Source organism: Plectropomus leopardus, chromosome 20, assembly GCF_026936395.1.
Source record: "Plectropomus leopardus strain MGB_pleo_1.0 chromosome 20, ASM2693639v1, whole genome shotgun sequence".
NCBI lineage: Eukaryota > Metazoa > Chordata > Actinopteri > Perciformes > Serranidae > Plectropomus > Plectropomus leopardus.
In genome coordinates, this window is record NC_142195.1 from 2377564 (window position 1) to 2399115 (window position 21552).

Here is a 21552-nt window from a genome sequence, read left to right on the forward strand (position 1 = left end):
TGTGTGGTGATTTTATGACTTACTGTTTTGTTTGCCTTCGTGTTTGCAGGAGATGCAGTAGCTGTAATAGCAATAGCAATAGTCATGGTCATAGTGACCCTAGCGACTAATACGTATGTTAAGAGTCTTATAAGTAACTAGAATGGCACTCAGAGAGATCCAGTCCTCTATGATGTGCAAATCTGCAAGCACAACCACTATTCTATATATCTGGATTTCCAAAACTCTGAGGATTATGTCAAACAACTGCTCCATTTCAGTGGCTGTCTATGTGAAGTTTGAGCAGCTCCATGTGTAGACTACCTCAGAGGATTACTGCTACCTGTGAATATTGAGTATATTTCTAGAAAAATCAAGAAAAATATCTGAAATGAGTAAAATAAATAAGTAGCAATAATTAAGTTAAAAACAAACAAGCAAGGCAAGCAACTTGTAAAACATGCTTAAAAATTAGAATAATTCTGTAACATAATTTTAAATACATAATTTTGATCATTAGAAATACATATTTTTTTCTCCTGATTTTTCTTGTTTCCCTGCACATTTTGCCCATAGATTTCCCCCTAGCTTTTTAGCCTTTAGTGTCCTCAAAAATACTAAAGATCGAAGAAACAAAGTTGCTCTCATTCCCACAATGTAGTTCTTCACATTATATAAATGCAAACAACTTGTGCCACTCTACACCTGGAAACAATGACACAAATATTGTCCGACATCTGAATTTACTGTTCACTGTAGAATAAACTATATGTGTGTTATATACAGTAATGCGTTAGTAAACTATAAGTGGTGTCGGACACAGTCTTTGTCTTGATTTGAAGTGAGAGGTCACTTTAGAAGATTGTCCAACCAGTTGGTACACCTTCACCTTCTCACTCACCTTTTCTTATCTCCTGCTGAAGAAAGGTCACCTCTTCATCCTGTTTCCTTGTTTGCTCTCTGCTATGATCTAGGAAGTATGATGAACAGTAAACTCTCAGACAAACCACCACCCTGTCTGCTGTCTCTTGTTTGTCCTCTAAACAAGCTTGTGGGTGTTAAACTGGGTGGTTGATGCAAAGCGTGGAGCTGTGTGTGACAGCCCTGGTACAGTGCTGGCTGTACCCTGGGTGGCATTATTTATGACGGGTTACATTTACATGTGCATAATGGTGTTACAAAACACCACATGGAAAAGCACTCAGAACTATTTAGCTGATTTTTCGGCCACTTGGGGCACAACACAACCATATAATCACCTAGTCATGGTAAGAGTTTTAGCAAACAATCATTCATTCACACATATAGCAGACAGAGCAATACAAGCTTCCAGTATTCACCCTTTTTTGGGTGTCTCCACCAACTCCTGAGAAGCATATCTGTCTCTTAAGCTGCTAAATGCTTTGTTCACCAGCTGGTCTCTATCTGTGTCTGTTTGCTGTTGTACAGGGTAGTGCAAGCTGGGTCTGAGGGTTTGAATCTTTGCCTATTATTTGCCTATTTGTCTTTTAATTTGCTTATCACTGCAGGATAGTAATAGTTGGCACAGATATGTTTTAACAGATACGTGCTCTTATGTGAAGATTATTTCTTGTTGAAACTCTGTGCTGCTGCTATTCTTGACTAAGCTTCCCTTGTAAAAGAGCTCTTTGATCCCCATGAGACAAACTTGTTTGAATAAAGGTTAAAAAAAAAAAAGAAATTAACACAATTTCAAGTTGAGCACCCAAGATTGGCATCACCAGTTCAGAATCTGATCAAATAATCTCCCCTTCTGTTTCTGAGTAATGGTCAGAAAAGTATTTTTGCAGAACACTATGATGGCACAGTTGACCTTTGACCTCTGACCTCTTGGATATAAATGTCAGAACTTCATCATTATATCTTGAGATTTGTGTGAAATTTGAGCATATTTATTCTTGGGTTATGGCCAATAAAACGTTTTATGAAGTCATCGTGACCTTGACTCAGGGGGTCTTGACTTTTCACTTTCACAAGAATGAGAAGAATGCAAGGTCACTGCCAGTGTTTTCTTATTTTTTGTTTTTTTCTTAGAAGAAAATGTTACGAGTGGTTAAGTGTGGGGTGCCGATTGTAAAAAGAGGTGAGAATTTTTCAGTCACTTTATAATCACATTTAGAGCAATATTTGCTACCTTTGTCAGATTTATCTTGTGAAAAATATATAAAAGATAATGTCATTGTAAAATAAAGTTAAATTGAAACATTAAATCTTAATGTTAAATGTTATATCTAAATGTTTATTCTTAAATTTATATCTAAATGTTAAGCGTTATATATAAATGTTATGCGTTACTAAATATCTAAATATTGAGCATGTATCTAAATATTAAATGTTATATCTAAATTTTAAATATTAATGTTAAATCTTACATGTAGATGTGATGTTAAATATTAATGTAAAATGTGAAGTCTAAATGCTAAATGTTAGATATTAACATTAAATGTTATATCTAAACAAATTTTTTATCTAAATATTTTATCTAAATATTAAATGTTATATATAAATGTTACATCTAAATGTCCCTATTCTAAATATTTAGCTAATAATCAAATTCACACCGCCGCTTAGTGAAAGTACCAAAATAAGAGCTCAGTGTACTAATCTAAAGAACCAGTCCCTTGTTGTCTCCTACAGGAGGCTAGCGGGATGGTCCGCTGTCAAAATGTTAAGTGCATTAGCAGAGACTGTTGGAAGAGTTGTTTTGACCACAATTCAGAGTTTCAGCAATATTTTCTCAGCATCAGCAACAGAATCTACCACAAAGCCACCTCAGCACTGGGTAAGTTTCTTTCCTAACACGCGTCACGTATAAATGTCGGTAAATTATTAAGTCAAGTCAAGTAAATTTTATTTTTAGAGCCCATTATCACTAAACATGGTTTGTTTCAGAGGGCTCTGCAGTGTACGACATCCCTCTGCCCTTAGACCCTCACAACAAAAAAGGAAGAACCCTCAGGAAGAGCGGCAGAGGATGATGAGGAATCCCTCTTCCTGGACGGACAGACGAGCAATAGATGTCGTAAATAACAAATGAAATACAATCATGGCAAAAAGAAAAGAGAAAGCGAGAGGGGGAGAGAGGCACAGCAATAATGGAAACAGTCGCATGTTATATTACAATAACGATTGGTGTGAAATTTTTAAATGCACTCTATGACGACATTGAGGGTGATGAAAAGAGTCACATGTATATATTGATATGGTAGTGTCCGAAGGCAAGATCACGGCATCAGCGCAACCATGACCAAGACCATGATCAGGGCGAGTGGGGGGGTACAGTATCAGTGGAGCCACAGCACGAGCACAACCAAAGGCAGGGTCACAGCACCAGCACAGATATCACCACGGTCAGGCAGGTCACGGTTACGGCCAGGATCCAGGAAAACTGGGAAACAATGGAGAAGGACTGAAGACCTAGAACAGAACAGACCCAGGCTTTGTAATTATGAGCCCCAGGTAGTGACAGTACCACATGGCTATTACAGATGCAAGGCTAAGCTAAACTACTGAGGCTAAGTTAAGCTTGCAAACACCCTCACAGATACAAGACTAAGCTTAGCAGTAAGGGTAATGCAGTAAACAGACAAGCATGATTTTCAGATAGCGGGAGTAAGAGAAGGAAAAGGAGCTCAGCGTATTGTAGAAAGTCCCCCGACAGATTAAACCTATGTCAGCCTAACTAGGGGCTGATCCAGGCAACCTGAGCCAGCCCTAATTATAAGCTTTATCAAGAGGGAGGTTTTAAGCCTACCCTTAAAAGTTGAAATGGTGTCTGCCTCCCTGACCGAAACTGGAAGATGGTTCCATAGGAGAGGAGCAGGTAACTTAAGGCTCTGGTTCCTATCCTACTTTTGGAAACTTTGGGAACCACAAGTAACCCTGCATTTTCAGAGCGCAGTGATCTTGAGGGTCGGTAAGGAACTATGAGTTGCGACAGATAGGATGGAGCCTGACCATTTAGAGCTTTGCAAGTAAGGAGGAGGATTTTAAATTCAATCCAGGATTTCACAGCGAGCCAGTGCAAAGAAGCTAAAACAGGAGAAATATGGTCCCTTTTCTTGGTTCCCATTAGAACACGTGCAGCAGCGTTCTGCACCAGTTGGAGAGACCTAAGAGATTTATTGGGGCAACCGAATAAAAGGGAGTTACAGTTATCCAGTCTAGCGGTGACAAATGCATGTACTAATTTTTCAGCATCTGTTTGGGACAGGATATGTCTAATTTTTGTGATGTTACGCAAGTGAAAGAAAGCTGTCCTTGAAGTTTGTTTTATATGGGAGACAAAAGATAGATCTTGATCAAATATAACTCTAAGTTTCCTTACAGTTGTGCTAGAGGCCAAGGTAATACCATCTAGAGAAATTACATCGTTAGAAAAGGAGTTTCTGAGGTGTTTGGGGCCAAGAACAATAACTTCAGTTTTGTCTGAATTCAGCATCAATAAATTACAGCTTATCCAGGCTTTTACGTCCATAAGACATGTTTGAAGTCTAGATAGCTGATCAGTTTCACCTGGTTTCATAGATAGATATATTTGCGTATCGTCAGCATAACAATGGAAATTTATAGTGTTTTCTAATTATGTTGCCTAGAGGAAGCATATATAAAGTAAAAAGGATTGTTTCAAGCACAGAACCCTGTGGCACTCCGAAGCAGACCTTAGTGTGCGTGGAGGATTGATCATTGATGTGAACCAATTGGAAACGATCTGATAAGTAAGATTTAAACCAGGTTAGTGCCATTCCTTTAATGCCAATTAACTGTTCCAGTCTGTGCAGTAAGATTTGATGGTCAATGGTGTCAAATGCGGCACTGAGATCTAATAGGATTAAAACAGAGACCAGACCTGAATCAGAAGCAATCAATAAGTGAAAGTCCTCGAATAAATTATTGTCTTGGAGAAAGTCACAGAGTTGATGATCAACCACTTTCTCAAGGATTTTAGAAATAAAGGGGAGATTAGATATCGGTCTATAGTTAGCTAAAATCTCAGGATCGAGAATGGGCTTCTTTAGAAGAGGTTTAATGACAGCTACTTTAAAGGACTGTGGTACATGGCCCGCTAATAAAAACGCATTGATTATACCTAATAAAGAGTTGTCTAATAAGGGAAAAACTTCCTTAGGTAGCCTAGTTAGGATGTGGTCTAGCAGACATGTTGATGGCTTAGATGCAGAGATCAAAGTGTAGAGTCGGTGAAGGTCAATGGGGGTAAAAGTGGCCCACATAAATTTCAGGCCTTGATGCCATATCCAGGCTACCTCTGTTAGGGGTCAGGTCAATTAAGGGCAAGAGGTGATGGATTTTGTTCTTGAATAGTTATAATTTTTTTATTAAAGAAACTTAAGGAGTACAAGGCTCTATGGAGCTGTGACTCTGAGTCAGCCTGGCTACAGTGTTGAAAAGAAACCTGGGATTGTTTTTATCTTCCTCAATTAATGATGAGTCATAGTTTGCCCAGGCATGGCGGAGGACCTTCTTATACATTCATCCAGAATGTATAAGAAGGTCCAGCCAGACTAAACGGGACTCTTCCAAGTTGGTTGAACGACAGTTTAATTATTAACACAACAATACAACACATAAAATGCACTTTTCCAACCTATCAAAAAGTGATTGCACCTTCTATATTCTCACTGACAGGCTGTTTCTGCCTCAGAATAACTTGATCTCATTCATAGTGATCATCTTTGACAGATTATAGCCCGCACAGTTCCTTTTATTCTGTTTTAATACCTTTAAAGGGCCAAAAGTCTAGCAAAAGCTCAAGCAATGTAGTACAAAGAGCAAGTTTGATGTATTTTCCAGTTGTGGTTACTGGCATTAAGCGCTATCTCAATTCTTACATTTGTGCGAAACAGGTATAGCCTACTAAAACGTGCACACGATTAAGTAATTTGCATGCGCGTTTAGAATAATTAAAAAAAAAAACACATTCATGTCACCTCCCAGCCTCTTACCAAGTTGCTCATCATTTTTTTATTTTTTGAAAAAAATCAAACCAATTTTCTCAGTTTTCAGAGGTTTAAATGTTAGTGAAAGGCATCTGAATGTGGCACAAGAAAACCAGTGTAAATTTTAAATGGTTAAAAGGTTTATTTTCTTTCTGACAGAGTTTTCATCACTGACTGCACCATTTGTTTGCTGCTTTTACTGCTGCCTCCAGGAGACAGGATGTATCTGGAGCCCAGAGAGCTGCTGGACCACAGCCATGACCCCGTGAGTCAGCGGGGATTGCTATCGTCTTTTAAAACTCATATGAGACATGAATTTTTTCGATTGCATTGTTAGTGATGATATATTTATGCATCGTTTAAATATTAGTTGCAGAGTTTCTCGTCTCATCAGCTGATTCCCTGCAGATGTGCGTGTTGGTGAGGTGAGGAGTGCGCAGGCTGCAGTGCAGCTGGCAGCCGGTGACAGTGGATGGGTGTGACCGCAGGGAAGGCAGCGCGAGGCTCCGTGTCATCACACTATCAGTCTGCACGCTGACATGTGACACACTGGTGTCACACACACTCACACACAGTCAGACACGGACAGACCAAAACCAGCGGACACACACAACGACCTATTCTGCTCTGCGTCCAGGAGCCGCACCGAGGCAAGTAACCCGCTTAATGACAACTTGAATATGCAACAGCAGGCTGCATTTGATGGGTTAATTCCGCGATTTAATCATGCTTTCATTTTCCCATCACTGCTGTGTAAGAGAGCTCGACATGCATCCTTTTATATATCCTGCTTCTTAACATAACTCAGACAACAATCCTAATTTACTGATGCGTAACTGCTGGGTCCATATAGAGGGTATTTTGTTACTGTGTGGGATGTCTTTAAACTTGAGCAAACTGGTTTGATTTCTTTCAAAAACATGAGAAGGTAACGAACAACTTAACAAGACATTGTCCAGATATTAGCAAAAAATTGTAAAGAAGTTTAAAATTTTTTTACCTCAAAATAAACACAAAAAATGTAAAACAAACAAACAAACAAACAAACAAACAAAAAAATGACCTTACAACATGCTGAAAAAAGAAAATCATTTACATTACAAACATTTATTTATTTTACATATTTTATCACATATTTTCTGTAACATGATTTTAAATGAAAAATTAATTTGCTGGTGACTTTGTGTCACAGGCTGGGATGTCTTTAAAACCTGAGCAAATTAGTTTGATTTATTTATTTACCTATCAGAGTACTGAGAATAAAAAAAAAAGTGTATTTTATATATTTTCTGTAAAACAATTTTTAATATAAAATTATTATAATTATAAACACACTTTCTGGACATTTTCCCTTCAAAAAAAAGAGAAGATTTTTTTGTGTCAAGTAAATTCGTTGTCACCTTGTTCATGTTTCAAATATTTAAATACTTGTGAAAGGTGTGATCTCAATCCAGGTTCTAAAGGGTTAAACACAATCTAGTTTTGACTAAGTATGTTCCTCATCAGTTGGATGCAGTTCACAAGGCTCCTATTGAAAGCAGAAATTCACCCTCTGAACCTTTACTGTAGCCTAATATTATCTGATACCAGTCAATCATGCTACATGGTGAAACAGCTCCTGCAGCATATAATGATTTGTTATTGGTGAAACTATGATGTATTTTCAGTCATCATAATTCTTTAAATTAGCAAATTCAGTTTGTTGTGATGGATAATCTGAGTAAAGGTGCATTAATTCCATTATAGTGGTGAGTAAAGAGGTTAGTGACCTATAGTAACCCGGGATCCAAGAGTTAAAAAGACAGCCTTTGTGCTGGTTGTCAACAAGCTGCACACTCAGCATCACTGCACTGACACGTTGGTGGTGTGAGGGGGACAGTGTTGACACGACAACATGTTTATTGGACCTGATGTCAAACTCTCAGCATGATGCAAATGTCACATTTTCAGTTCAGTTCAATTCAGTTCAATTCAATTTAGCTTAAAAGGGTTATAATCACAAATCGCAATTTGCCTCAGAGGGCTTTACAGCGTCCCTCCGTCATTTGATGTTCACTGCAGATAAGGAAATGCCCCCCCCCCAAAAATAGAGAAACCTCAGGAAAAGTAGCTGAGGAGGAATCCCTTTTCCAGGATGGACAAATGTCCAATAGAAGCTGTGTTTGGAGAATAGATAAACTTAATAGAATTACAGTAATCCATATGACAAATAAGACATAAGAAAGAAAGATAAAGAGAGGGAGGCAGAGAGAGAGAGGAGAGGAAGAGATGCACAGCAACAACAATTCTAACAATTATGACTACAACAATAGTAATAAAAATATGAATATTATGAACCCTTAGGGTCTGTTTGGCACATGTTATGTTTATATATATATATATGTACACACACACACACACACACACACATATATATATATATGAAGGGTCAAAATTCTGTAAATTAATGAATATTTATATTTATTATTTACGATTAGGACTGATGATGGTTAAAAATAAACTAAATGAAAGTAGAAAATAATAATGTATAATATTTTTTAGAGCTTGATTTTGAAAAGCACATTTTGTGCACAGAGCAATAAGAGTGGGTGTAATATTAAAGCAGGTGCTTTAAAAGATTATATAAGGTTAAATGTAGTTTATGATAGTACATATATTACATGCATATATTACAGCATATGTTTGTGACAATAATAATCATATGTGTAATAATAATAGAAGTATGCATAATAATAATAATAATAATAATAATAATAATAATAATAATAATAGCAGAATTAGGAGGCATCAGGCGATCATGGCGATTCCCAATACTTGTAAATGAAGAAAAAGAGAAGACAAGGCCTGTAGCAGCCAAACTGGGCCAGACAGTAGTGATAGTGCCGCCACTCTTTTGAGTAATTTGCCAACTGTTTTAAGTCGTTACAAATAATGTTCAAAAGACAAATACAAAGTCAGAGGGTGCCAACCAGGGCCGGATCAGCCTGTTAGGAGGCCCCAGGGCAAGAATTTGTCATTGAGTCTTTAACTCCTCATATACACTTAAAGTTGTATGAAGGAATAAGAGAGAACAATATGAACAGTTAGCCTAAAGTGTAAAAGTGTAAAGTGCTTGTAGTCTGTAGTATTGCAAGTAAAAGTACAAGTAATTGCTGTTAATAAAAAGCTAGTGGTGAGAATTTGGAAATGTTCAGTTTTTTTCCTGATAAGATGCACCACCTCAAACAAAGTCCTCATCACAACTTTAAGGATTTAATGAACAAAATCCCTTCCCTTCCTAAGTAACTAAGATGCTTAGGGAAAATGTAGTGGCGTAAAAGTATACATTTTATTTAAGAAATATTGTAGAGTTGAAAGAGAAAGTTGACAGAAATTTTAAAAGTCAAGTAAAGATACTCCCCAAAAATACTTTACACCACTGGTATGTAGAGCCCCTCAGGGGTACAGATGCAGTACAAAATGAGCATAAAGACAGTGCAGGACACAATATACTGAGGAGAGAATTATCTGGGAGGACAATAAACTGTTGTTTCCAGTTGTCACAGACAGGCATATACATGAGAAATACTTTATGGGAAAGTGTCAAATAAGGTGGGCGGTCTCATTGTGACAGCGATTATTTCACTCAGCTCATCTTTCGCTCTATTAGTCGTAATGCTTTCATTATTTACCACAGTGTGCAATGTTGACCATGTTCCAATGATAGCTGGTAGCCAGTACAATCTAAAACAGACTGATTGATTTGTCTTTCCAGCATCAGCTGCTGTGATCCGTAGACTGTATATAAAAATTGTCCTCACTTACCCTCACAGTACAAACAGGAAGCCAAAATGTCTCTGATACAACCGATGACAGTCCTGCACGGGTCCGTTTGTGAAAACCCGCACCCGCCCAAAGCTATAGAGGTTGGTACCAGAACCAACGTACACTTGTTATTATGTCCAAGTCAACACCACACCCGCCCAGACCTGTTAATAGAAGTCCTATGACCCAACATGCACGGATCCTTTGAAAACAGTGACGTCACAACCGCACTTGGGGCATGAGCAGTGGGTCTCTTCTCTTCTGTGGTGACCCTGCCTTCTTTGGGGCAGGTCACAGGGGACTTTCGCTGCTGTCAGATTGGTGATGAATGTAATGACGGGGTCAAACATTCAACTTGTGTCGTTGACTTTCAAAATTAAAGGAACTGTGGCTTGATTATAGTGATTTAGTTGTCATATTACACATACTCTGCACATCATTTAATACTGAAAAATAATTATATTCTCACCCGCTGCCTGCCCACGTGTGGTTTATTTTTTTTCCCATGCCTTATATATATATGTGTGTGTATATATATATATAACAAAAACCCTTTGCCATTGATTGTGAGCACACACCGACTGGCACAGCTGTTGATCATGATGATAAATTCCAAATCAAATTAGTAATTTGAAGCTATTTGAAAGCATCAAATAACTAACAGTCTGTCCAAGCAACTAGTGTAAAGTAGCTGGGATGATAAAAACCTGAGGGGTATTCCATCAAGGTGGGTAAAGAAAAAGCCTGGCTTATTTCCATCAGTCTTGCTAGTTTAAGTGAGGGAGAGAGTGAAAGAGTTAATTCTCATTTTATTCACAATAACCCTCGTTTTAAAGATTTTAAAATTCCAATTCCCATCATTCCTTGTGATGGACTGAGCAGATTGTGGTTTGCAGTAAAGTTTTCTATTTTATGTTCCAAAACGCAAATGTCACTTTTTTTGTTAGTGTTGATGATTTGTCTGTTCAGAACATAGTGGTTTATAATGGTTATTGTCATCTTTTTGTTACTTTATAAATGATAAACTATAATTTACACCTTGAATGAGTTGGCAGAGAAGGCTCAGCGCTGTAATAACTGGGCGTTCTCCTTTTTGTTTACAGATAGTAGAGAGGGTTCTGTAACGTGTCTTTTGATGTTTTTTGTTTTGTTTTTTTTTTTTACAACAAATGCAGTGTATGTATGTCAGTTCTCCTAAGTAATACTGCATATAATTTAGTTTAAACTGAGCATTTCCAGGTTAGCTTGGCTTTCTTAAAAATTCCTTTAAATTAATTGTAAAAAAAATTAGTTGCAATAACATAATATTATGAGGAATCAACTGTGGTCATAATTAATATAATTGAACACATAATGCTTTAAAATTCCTTTTAAATAATAAGGGAAATGTTTTGGGACAAATTAAATCTTTACTAGTTCTCAACTTAGAAACGTGTTCAGAATTATGGTGACAGTACATAACACTTATGAATTCATTTTTATATAATGTGAAAAACTTATTTTTATGTGGAATAACCTTAAAACCTTCATAAATATGTAAGTATTTAATTAATTATGAACACAAGTTTTTTTGGTGATAACCCTTACAAGTTAATTTGTTCCAACCAAGTTTTCCACTTTATTTAAAATAAATTATAAAATGGTATATACTTATTTACCAAATTTATTTATTTGTTAAACACACATTTTCAGGTAATCATTTGTAAAAATAAAGTTGTTCCAACATTTTTTCCCATTATTTAAAAGGAATTTGTCTTAACTTACATTGATGGAATACCCCCTAGGTGTCTTATATTTAGGGCCCGAGCACTGACCGGGGAGAGGACCCTCTTGGAATGCAAGGAATTATTATTATTTTTCTGCCAAATGAATCGCAATTTTTGGAGGTCTAAACATGCTCAAAAATGATGTCTTGCCATAAAACAGGAAATTGTTTAACTTTGGTGTACATTGTCTGATCTGCCTGAAACTTCATAGGTCTGATAAGGGTCCCACCCTGAACACATCAGTATGACAATTTTCACTATTTGTAATAGCGCCACCTACTGGCAACAGGGAGTAAGCCTTAAGGACAATTATCATTGGATTTACTGTACATGATATTTACATGGTTTGTTCTAAAAATTCTGTACACCAAGATGACATGGAAATTGTGTCCCCTCCACTGCCGCCTAGTGGCTGCTGGAAGTACTACATCATGTGAAATATCTCACTCCAGGGTCGAAACTCTGTGTGCATTATCTGACCTTTACAGAAATAAGCAACTGTGTCAGTTGGAGTCCGCAAGGAACCCTGATATATGTGGGGGTGCGAGGGCCCTTTCATTGCTGCTTGCAGGTTTAATTAGTGTTGGGTTGTTGTGAGATTCACAGAGGGCTGTGGGTTTAATTATCTCCTCCAGGCATAAGTCTGGAGGGATCATATGTTTGGTGGTGTGTGTTCATGTGTATGTACTTGTGAAAGTGTTTATACCTGTCTGGCTAATCTTGCATACAACTGGACCAGTCAGGCTAATTTTCTGTGTATGACTGTGCTCAAAGTCCTCTCATGGTTGAAGGTTTTCGGGTGTTTTCACACAGGCATTGTTTAGGTCTTCCCAATCCAACTTTGGGTCCGAGTGCGGTATGTCTTGGCCTGTGTGAACACAGCAGTTGCACTCTGGTCCTCTGGTGGTCTCGGTATGGCTACCAGCCGACTCTGGTTTGGTCCTTTTGTGGTGTAAAACCTCCCAACCCCGATCTGCCCCAACTATGTGGTGTACTCCACAAGTTTTAGCTTAAAAGAATCAAAAACATTAATTAATTTACATCTTCTCCTGGATTGTCTTAAAATGCGCATTTGGCATTTCCAGTGCATCGACACAATATTAATGTGTAGTTGTTGTGGCTCCATTGTGCACATCATTTATTTCTCTTTACTTCTCAGCACTTCTTTTTCGGTCAGGACTTGGGAGTCATTGAAACATGCCGCTCCACCAGTGGTGCGGCCTTTGGACCAGTGTAAAAACAAAGGTGTGTGAAAGCGAGCTGTACTCGCTGAAAAATGAAAGTGTATAATTTTCGTTTCTGGTGTGCACCAAGGGACCGCTCTAGCATATGTGAAAACTACCTCATTGACCGTTTTGTACATCGTTAACTGCTAACTCTGCAATCCTCTTAATTGGCAGTAGGGGGCACAAGTTTTCTGGAAATCGGCTCGGCTAAAAACAACAAGCCTGACTGTCTGTAGCAGGCTACATTTTGACCCTAATATAATGAGATAATGATTGAATTTTCATTTTTGTGTGAATTATCCTTTTAAATGCCACCCAAAGAAAGCCTAGATTCTGTCATATTTAAGTTATCAACGCAAAAATGTTAAAATATAGAAACGCAATGCAGGAACATACTAAAGACCTGTAGACATTACACCCATGGAGACATACTTCATCATACAATGAAGATGGCACAGCTCAAAGCCTTTACAGAAAGTTAACAGTAAGTGGATTTTCAATTAAAAAAATATACGTGTGCTGTAAATTGAAAATACAAATCTTGAAATATATCAAATGTTTTTATACTTTTGGAAATTTGATGTTTCAATAAAAATATGTATGTGACTTATTGCAACAGAAACAGATTCAGTGAACAAGTGATGCCACTATGTATCCACCCTCGATACTCTTGCTTATATTTAACCTTTTCAACCCCAACAAAGTCACCTTAATGTCAGCTATTCTCCATCAATAACACAAGGCAGGATTCACATCAGAATGATTCTAATGAAGAATTTATGTTATGCTCTCTGCCTGTTTGAACAGCTCTCTTAAAGATGAGTCCAAACCCCGACAGCCTGAGCGCTCGGGCGGACCATCAAACACAATCACAGCTTTTGTTTCACAGTCAAATGCAAAGTGAAGCTGTGAGTGTCACAGAGAGAAGAGCTGAAAAGGAACAAGAGGCTTTGCATCATGCTTGTTGCTATGGAACTACCCAATAGCATAGCTGGCTAATTTACAATGGAGGTTAATGTTGTAATGTGACTGCTAAAGGAATAGGAAAGAGAGGAGGCTACAGGCTGCAGGTTAAGTTTTAGTTAGACTCACACACACAAAAAGATTCTTAAATGGGAGTTTTTAATTATCTGAAGAGGGACAAAATATAAACGACTTGGACATGGCTTTTATTTATTTTTTTTTTTTACCCAAATCATTTACTGAAGCAGTTGCAATGGGTGGTTGTAAAGTTTGCATAAATATTACAAAATCTTTTTGTGAGCAAATTTTTATTTATTTTTGTGAAGAGTATAATAATAAATCATAAATACATAGCCTTATCTTATCCATATGTGGCCATATGTTTTCTAAATTTTACGTTTATTGATACTCCACCAGGAAAGTTAACCTTTTGTCGAATGCTCCCCTTCCCTCCCCAGCCCCAGTTAGAATGGCCCATGATGTCTTAAGTCATATATGTAATTAAATCAAAATAAATAAATTAATTAATATTTAAAAAATGATGACTTTGGAATGACAACAGAATGCAATATCTGGTGTGCTCTTTATGGCCTCTATCAAATAGGCTGTTGATTTAATCAATAACATCATCTGCACATTGCCATGTAGCTGTTGTCTGTGGATTTTAGTAAATGTTACTCAAACAAGGGAAAATAATACAATTACAGGGGACTATTTTCAGTGGTGGATTAATCCACATTTTGCAGTCTTATAAGTGTTTTGGGCAAAAGGACAATGTATGTGTGATTGAGTCCAAGAAAAAACAAAAAAAGTACAGTGCGTGTGTGTTCGTGGTAACAAAGCAACTTGTCACCCAGTGCAACAGTGTGGCTTATTAATGTGTTTTTAATCATTTTTGGGCAACAGTGGAGCGCTGCGTGCATTTTGGTCATCTGACTCTACCAGCTTTTAAATGCTGTACAGATTAACGCTTATGGACTGTTTGGATTATTTTACGTGCTTTTCATTCTTCATTTTTTTGATAATTTTGACTGTGTTCATGCATATGGAATACATTTTAGCAAGACTGTGTACTTTTGTTTAACCCCCAGGCCCTCCTGCGACTCTTTTAGGGCTTTTCAATTATATTGTATTGCTCTCATTTTGGCAGTTATTATGTTGAGATAATGATATCTGACAAAGATGTTCATTGAATGAATTTTGAAAAAAAGCTCAGTCTTCCCCCTGGAGCCCTTTTTGTCCCCATTGACTATCATTGAAGGCACTTATTTTCATTCTACAGCCATTGCAATACAGAAATGTGAAATCCTGTTCATTCCTCTATAACCCTGTCATTCAGAGGCTAAAAAAAATGCAAGCACAAAAAATCACCACCAGATGTCACCATTTCCCCATGTTTGCAGAGATACATTGTGGGAGATAATTACCTTGTTTGAACTGATAGGATGTAACAGTGACTGCAGGCCAGTGGAATAAATTATTTCAACTAAAACGATTTTCTGTGAGTTCTATGGATGTCAAAGTCTGGTGTGTATGTGTATTGAGAAATTAGTGTGTGTGTGTGTGTGTGTGTGTGTGTCTGTGTGTGAGTGAGTGTGTAGGTGTAGCCAAAACACACACAGAAATCTGTGTTGAAATAAATGTATTGATGAAAACCAAGTGGTCTTTAAAATCAGTGGCTCTCATGGCTTTTTCTTTGATTATAGTGTTTTAAGTGAAACGATTAAAAAAGTGAGCAAAAATCCCCTTATGTCAACATGACCTTTGTAGCTATGTCTGCATAAAAATAAAAGTTTGGGAACCAAAAAGCAGTGAATACCTGCAGAGCAAAATGTAAATAAGGCAACTAGGTGCTTCAATTTGTTTATACAGGTGCAGCTGAGAAGTTAGAAATTTAGCCAGGGGCATAATTTCTACCTGTTTGCAAACATGAAGCAACGCTTCCAGCTGCTTTTCAACTTAGAGCAAGCCTTAGAAATGGTCACTGCCCCTGTTGCAGCTTGTATTATTTGTTTTTCATGTGTGATATTTTTATGAAGGCTATTTATTAATGGTATACCTTTTAGGGCTGCAGGAGGGACAGTGAGATTTTGTATTTTTTGTAATAGAACAAAAAATAATAATTGATAAAAATCAGTGTTGTTGCTAATCATTGACATATCCCAGGCTGATAATCCCTGCACAAAAAAACCCACTTTGCATTCATCAAATAGAAAATAATTTAATTTTTGTGTAAAAAAAAAACAGCTTTATGTTACTGAACTGGCATTTAGAGGGTTAAATTTATGAAAATTAATTCACATTTGCTATACATGATGAGGACTGGAGTTAAATGTTAAATGTTTCATGTTTAATATTTTTAGATATGATCCAGTGACATAAAAGGGCCTTAAGGGGAAAAGTTTGATTTTTTTAAAGGAGGTTGCTGCTAATCATTGACATATCCCAGACTGCCATCATAAAAAAAATCTACTTAACATGTAGTATACTGGAAATAATTCTTTTTTTTTTTTTAATCTAAAAACGCAATATGACAAAAGCCTGGCATTTAAATGGTTAAAATTAGGATTATGTATGAATATTTGATATCAATGATTAGGATTCAAATTGGTTAAAAATAAACTCAATAAAAGTAGAAACTCATTTTAATGTATCATATTTTTTAAAGCTTGATTTTGAAAAGTGCATTTTGTGCGCATATACGTGTGTGTGTGATATTAAAGTGGGCACTAAAGGTTATGCAGCTTCCAAAATGACCAATTTGGCTTTATGTTCATATACTGTATATACTAATTTATAAGAACACTAATTATTGCGACTTTATTTGCTTTTTTTTCTTCCTTAGCCTTTTTTGAACATTTAAAATTGGTTTTAATAAAGAGAGGTGGTGGTTGTTATGCCATTAACCCCAGACCAGCCCATGAGGCTATTATCTCTTTGTGTTGGTTTCCATAGTTACTCCGTTAAGAACTCAACTGACAGTCAGCTGTCCTTTGTGCTTGCCGCTGGCCTCTCTGGCCTCGACTTTCTCTTTGATTTCTTTTTGACGCAGCTTTGAAAACCTCCTCTGTGTTTACACTGGCTGTGTCAGGTGATTGTACAGCAGTCATAAAATCTGGATTTGTGTATTTTTCTGTGTCCCAGATGGAGATGTCAGCAGCCGCAGGTGGCCGGGGGATGTCAGGTCACCGTCAGGGCTCCGGCACCGTGAAGAGGAGGAGGTGGGGAGGTTTGAGGCAGCAGTGGAAGCTTCTGGGCTTGTTTGAGATCGACCAGCAGCATGAGTTCTACGGCCTGACCTGCATGATGAAGGAGGGATTGGCAGCAGCCACCCAAAGCACCATTGACAATGCACCTACAGTGAGTACGGGTTAGCTGAGGCACCATTTTATTCACTTACACATACTTGCACAAACTTTAAATCTCCCCAGGTGGTATTTGGATGGAAGTACAGTGTTTAGGGTCACGATATTACAGGCAGGGCTTCACTGTCACTGTCTGTGCGTTAAAAAATTATGCAAGTTTCAAAGTAAATATGGCCAAATCTAATATGTGGAAAATGAATAGCCCTCGCCAGTGATAAAGAGAAGAATAAAATGAGCCCTCACATCTTTGCATGTCGGGGGTCACAAATTTTGTACCACTTCCTGTGTCCACCATGTGGCACTAGAGAACACTAATGATATGTCTTGTTGTGGTATATCATCCTTAGACCTAATCGTGTTAGTTCAGGCTTGAGCCGGTTAGCCAGAGAAAATATTGCTGCACACTGCCTCTAGTGCTATTAGCGCTCTCCTACTGACAAATGATTCGACATGTCTTTTTTATTACTAGAGTACAGAAAAATTAGTTTGAAAATGTTTTTTTTCAAATGGAAAATGAGTGAATTCTCATCAGTAAACCATTGTGAGATGTGAAAAACTTCATAGTAACTGAGCTACAGAAAATGTTTATGGAGAACATATATACTACTTTGGTTAAATATGCACCGAGTGGAGGTTGAGACATGGGGCAAAAGTAGTGCATGAGGTGATGCTGGTGTGCTGAAAAAAAGGAAGTTAGTTATAATAGTCAGCAGTTGCAGCGGTGGTTGCAACACTTCAAAAAAAAACGTAGTCTCCGGTTGCAGAAAGGTGTGTCCAAAACTATTCTTAGTCATATCCGAACACACAGAAATTATACACACATCCTTCCTTGTGACTCACGCTTCCCAGAGTTATCATTATCTCTGATACATGATCCGTAAATCCGCTCTGAAATGGAAAAGAGGCGTCTCATGACTCCACAGCTGACACTGGAGCTCACTGAACCCATGACAACAAACCAAACTAGGAAATGTGTTCCAAAAATATATTGTAAAAAATAATTGTAAGGGTGACAAAAGTCATTTATATGAACTTTTTTTTTCATGTTTCATTATCGGTATGTCTTTGGCTGTTTTCTGATAGTCTGTCCATCTGTCTTTCTTATTCTTGCGAATGCGGTTTCTCAAGAAGGCCTTGGGAGGATCTTCTTCAAATTCCGCATAAACGTCCACTTGCGCTCAATGAATTTAGTGGTCAAAGGTCCCTGTGACCTCACAAAACATGTATTGTCCATAACTCAAGAATCCATACACTTATTCTGACAAAATTTTACAAAAAAACATCTACTAAAAAAAAATTATGTGTTGAAAATTTATATATAAAAGGTCAAAGGTCAACTGGTGGTCACAAAGGAATAACTCTGTGCCTCATAAAAGCTGGCCTATTTTTAGGTTTTCATATTTATCATTACAAGTCTTTTTATGCCGGCAATAGTCATGGCTGAAGGCATTATGTTGTCTGTCTGTACCTCCGTCCTTCCGTCCCTCTGTCCCTCTGTGCCTCCTTCTTTTCTATTCTTGTGAATGCAATATCTCAAGAATGCCTCGACAGAATTTCTTCAAATTTGGCACAAACGTCCGCTTGGACTCAAAGATGAGCTGATTAGAATTTGCTGGTCTAAGGTCAAAAGGTGAAGGTCACTGTGAACTTGCCTCTCTCTCATTCTTTTAATGTGATATCTCAAACAGGCCTTTAGAGTATTTCCCCAAATTTGGCACAAATGTTCACTTGGACTCCAGGATGAACTGATTAGTTTTTTTGTGGTCAAAAGTCAAGGTCACTGTTACCTAAAAAAAAAACCTCTAATAGAATAAACTGTGAAATCATAATTTTTTTTTTCTGAATCCAACACCATAACTGAATTAGAGACAGTAATTTCAAAACTGTGCTTGATGCTTGTTTGCAGAAACATCTAAATTTGAAGCATTGTTAGCATTCCTGGCAACAGATGAGTCTGGACAGACATTAAAGTCAACTGTAACTGCAACTTGGTTTAGGGAAGCATACAACCACATTTTTCATGTTTATGTAATTTAGGCTAAGAATGACACTTGCCTCTGTAATCATGACAAAAGTCAATAATATATGTCATGTTGCAGTACCAATATTTTTTAGATATTATTATTACTCTATCCATATATACAGATATTTTCCCTGTACATGGTTGCTCCCATGTACAAGGAGCTTGCCTTTCCATTACCACTCGGATAACACACCTATGTTATTGGGGATAATGATGGCTAGTGCGCAGTTTCAAAAGTTTTCTGATGCCCAAATCGTCGTTGTCGTGTGAACGAAAGGTCATACCGCAACAAAAGTTTAATGTTTCATGCAATAGAAATAAAGCTGCTGACGTTTTGATCATCCATTGTCATGCTTCTTAGAATGTTATCGCGAGAGGAGAAGACGCAGAACACAGTCCACTCAGTGGAAACACAGTCATCTTGCAGTTATGTTTATCGACATTTTTTAGGTTCTGTGCGAATCTGTAATGGACACCTGCCTTGTACTGCATCCCAGCACACTCCACACAGTGCAGCCAAGTCATTACCATTTGTGTTATCTTTCAGTCAAGGTAAAGGTTCAGAAAAATGACGGGATAAACCCAAAGTATTGTGTTTCAGGTATTATTTAAATTCAAATGTCATACCCATTAGGCTTAGAAATAGTGCTTCAACACTAAAATGTTTGTGAGATTTCCAGAAAACTAACAAGTGGAGACAGGGTAAATGAAAGCATGTGGTATGACATACATCTGTTTGGGAAATGGCGTCTAGATGGTTGCATAATTTCTTTGTCAGTGGCAACAACAAGTAATCCAGGCATGGAGCCAGTATATTGAGGTGAATTATGACTGTCTGCTCTCCACAAACCCACACAGTCTGTTTTCTGTGTGGTCACAGATGTCTAGCCATTGATCATTGGAAAACAAGCCAGAAAGTTGCCATTTTAAATGACTAGTTTTGTGGCATGTCTGTGATCTGCTTTTTTTCTACAAAATTAAACAACTGAATGAACATCCTCCAAGACTGGTGATTCCATAATTTTTGCCTGGGGTTGTACACAGTGATGCCCATAGTGAGGTTGACATAGGTTTAACCTGCCAGAGGTCAGAGAGCAGTGGGACTAACACTGCTCTCTGACCTTTATATTTAAGCCAGAATAGCTAATTAGTGATCCTAGATTCGTTATTGTGTATATTCCTGGAACACAAGTTTCTTGTGCTCAGTTGAAATTCCCGTCCGTGTGACGGGGAGGAGGGGGAGGTGGCAGAGCTTTTGTCCCGATCCAGCGGGGGTGGTTTTGAGTCCGTTCAGACCTGCCACTCTGGCTCTGCTTCCTCTCTTTCTTTCTTTTCTATTACTGCTCTCTGGCATTCATATTTAAGTTGTAATTGCTGATCAGTGACTCTAGGATCCTCATTGAGTGCTAATCCTTTTTACTGATCACCACCTTGGGTCTGTTGAACTGCACTACGCTAATCCCATTGCCTCTCCGGAGCATTCCTGCTCCCTTGTTTCCTAGCTTTCCCTGATCCTGACTGTAACCCTGGCTGTGCCTGATCATTGTGATATCTGTCAAGTCAAGTCAAGTCAGTTTTATTTATATAGCCCATTATCACAAAACATGGTTTGCCTCAGAGGGCTTTACAGTGTACGACATCCCTCTGCCCTTAGACCCTCACATCACCCAAGGAAAAACTCCCCAAAAAGAACCCCTGTAACGGGGAAAAAAAAAGAGGAAGAAACCTCAGGAAGAGCGGTAGAGGATAGTGAGGGATCCCTCTTCCAGGACGGACAGACGAGCAATAGATGTCGTAAATAGCAAATGAAATACAATCATGGCCAACAAGGAAAGAGAGAGAGAGGGGAGAGAGGGTGGGGAGAGAGGAGGGGGGGTGGGGGGCACAGCAATAATAGAAACAGATGCATGTCTTACAATAATGGTAGGTGTGGAATTAGTAATTGCTCTCTATGATGATGTTGATAGAGATGATAACAGTCTCATGCATATGTTGAAAGGGAGGTGTCCAAAGGCAAGATCACAGCATCGGCGCAACCAGGACCAGACCACGATCAGGGCGAGCGGGGAGCACAGAATCAGTACAGCCACAGCACAAGCACAACCAAAGGCAGGGTCGCGGCATCAGCACAGCTATCACCACGGTCAGGCACAGTCAAGGTTACGGCCAGGATCCAGGGAAACTAGGAAACAAGGGAGCAGGAATGCTCCCGAGAGGCAACAGGATTAGCGTAGTGCAGTTCAACAGACCCAGGCTCTGTAATCGCGAGCCCCAGGCAGTGAGAGTACCACATGGCTATCACAGAGCTAAGCTAAGCTTGCACATGGCAATGCAGTTAACAGACATGCATGATTTCTGATGGCGGCATTGAGAGAAGGAAAGGAGCTCAGCGTATCAGAGGAAGTCCCCCGGCAGGTTAAACCTATGTCAGCCTAACTATGGGCTGGT

The 21552-nt window shown here is 38.2% G+C and overlaps 1 protein-coding gene across 1 annotated transcript in view; it reads left to right on the plus strand.

Annotated features, from left to right (window-relative positions):
• The first annotated feature begins 6117 nt into the window (after positions 1 to 6117).
• Positions 6118 to 21552, plus strand: part of pip5kl1 (phosphatidylinositol-4-phosphate 5-kinase-like 1) — a 42595-nt gene continuing 27160 nt past the window's right edge. Inside the window, exons 1-3 of the mRNA XM_042509829.2 lie at positions 6118 to 6222; positions 6366 to 6607; positions 16861 to 17076. Coding sequence (XP_042365763.1) covers positions 16861 to 17076 — 216 coding nt within the window. The 5' untranslated portion in view covers positions 6118 to 6222; positions 6366 to 6607. The remainder of the gene's footprint in view (positions 6223 to 6365; positions 6608 to 16860; positions 17077 to 21552) is intronic.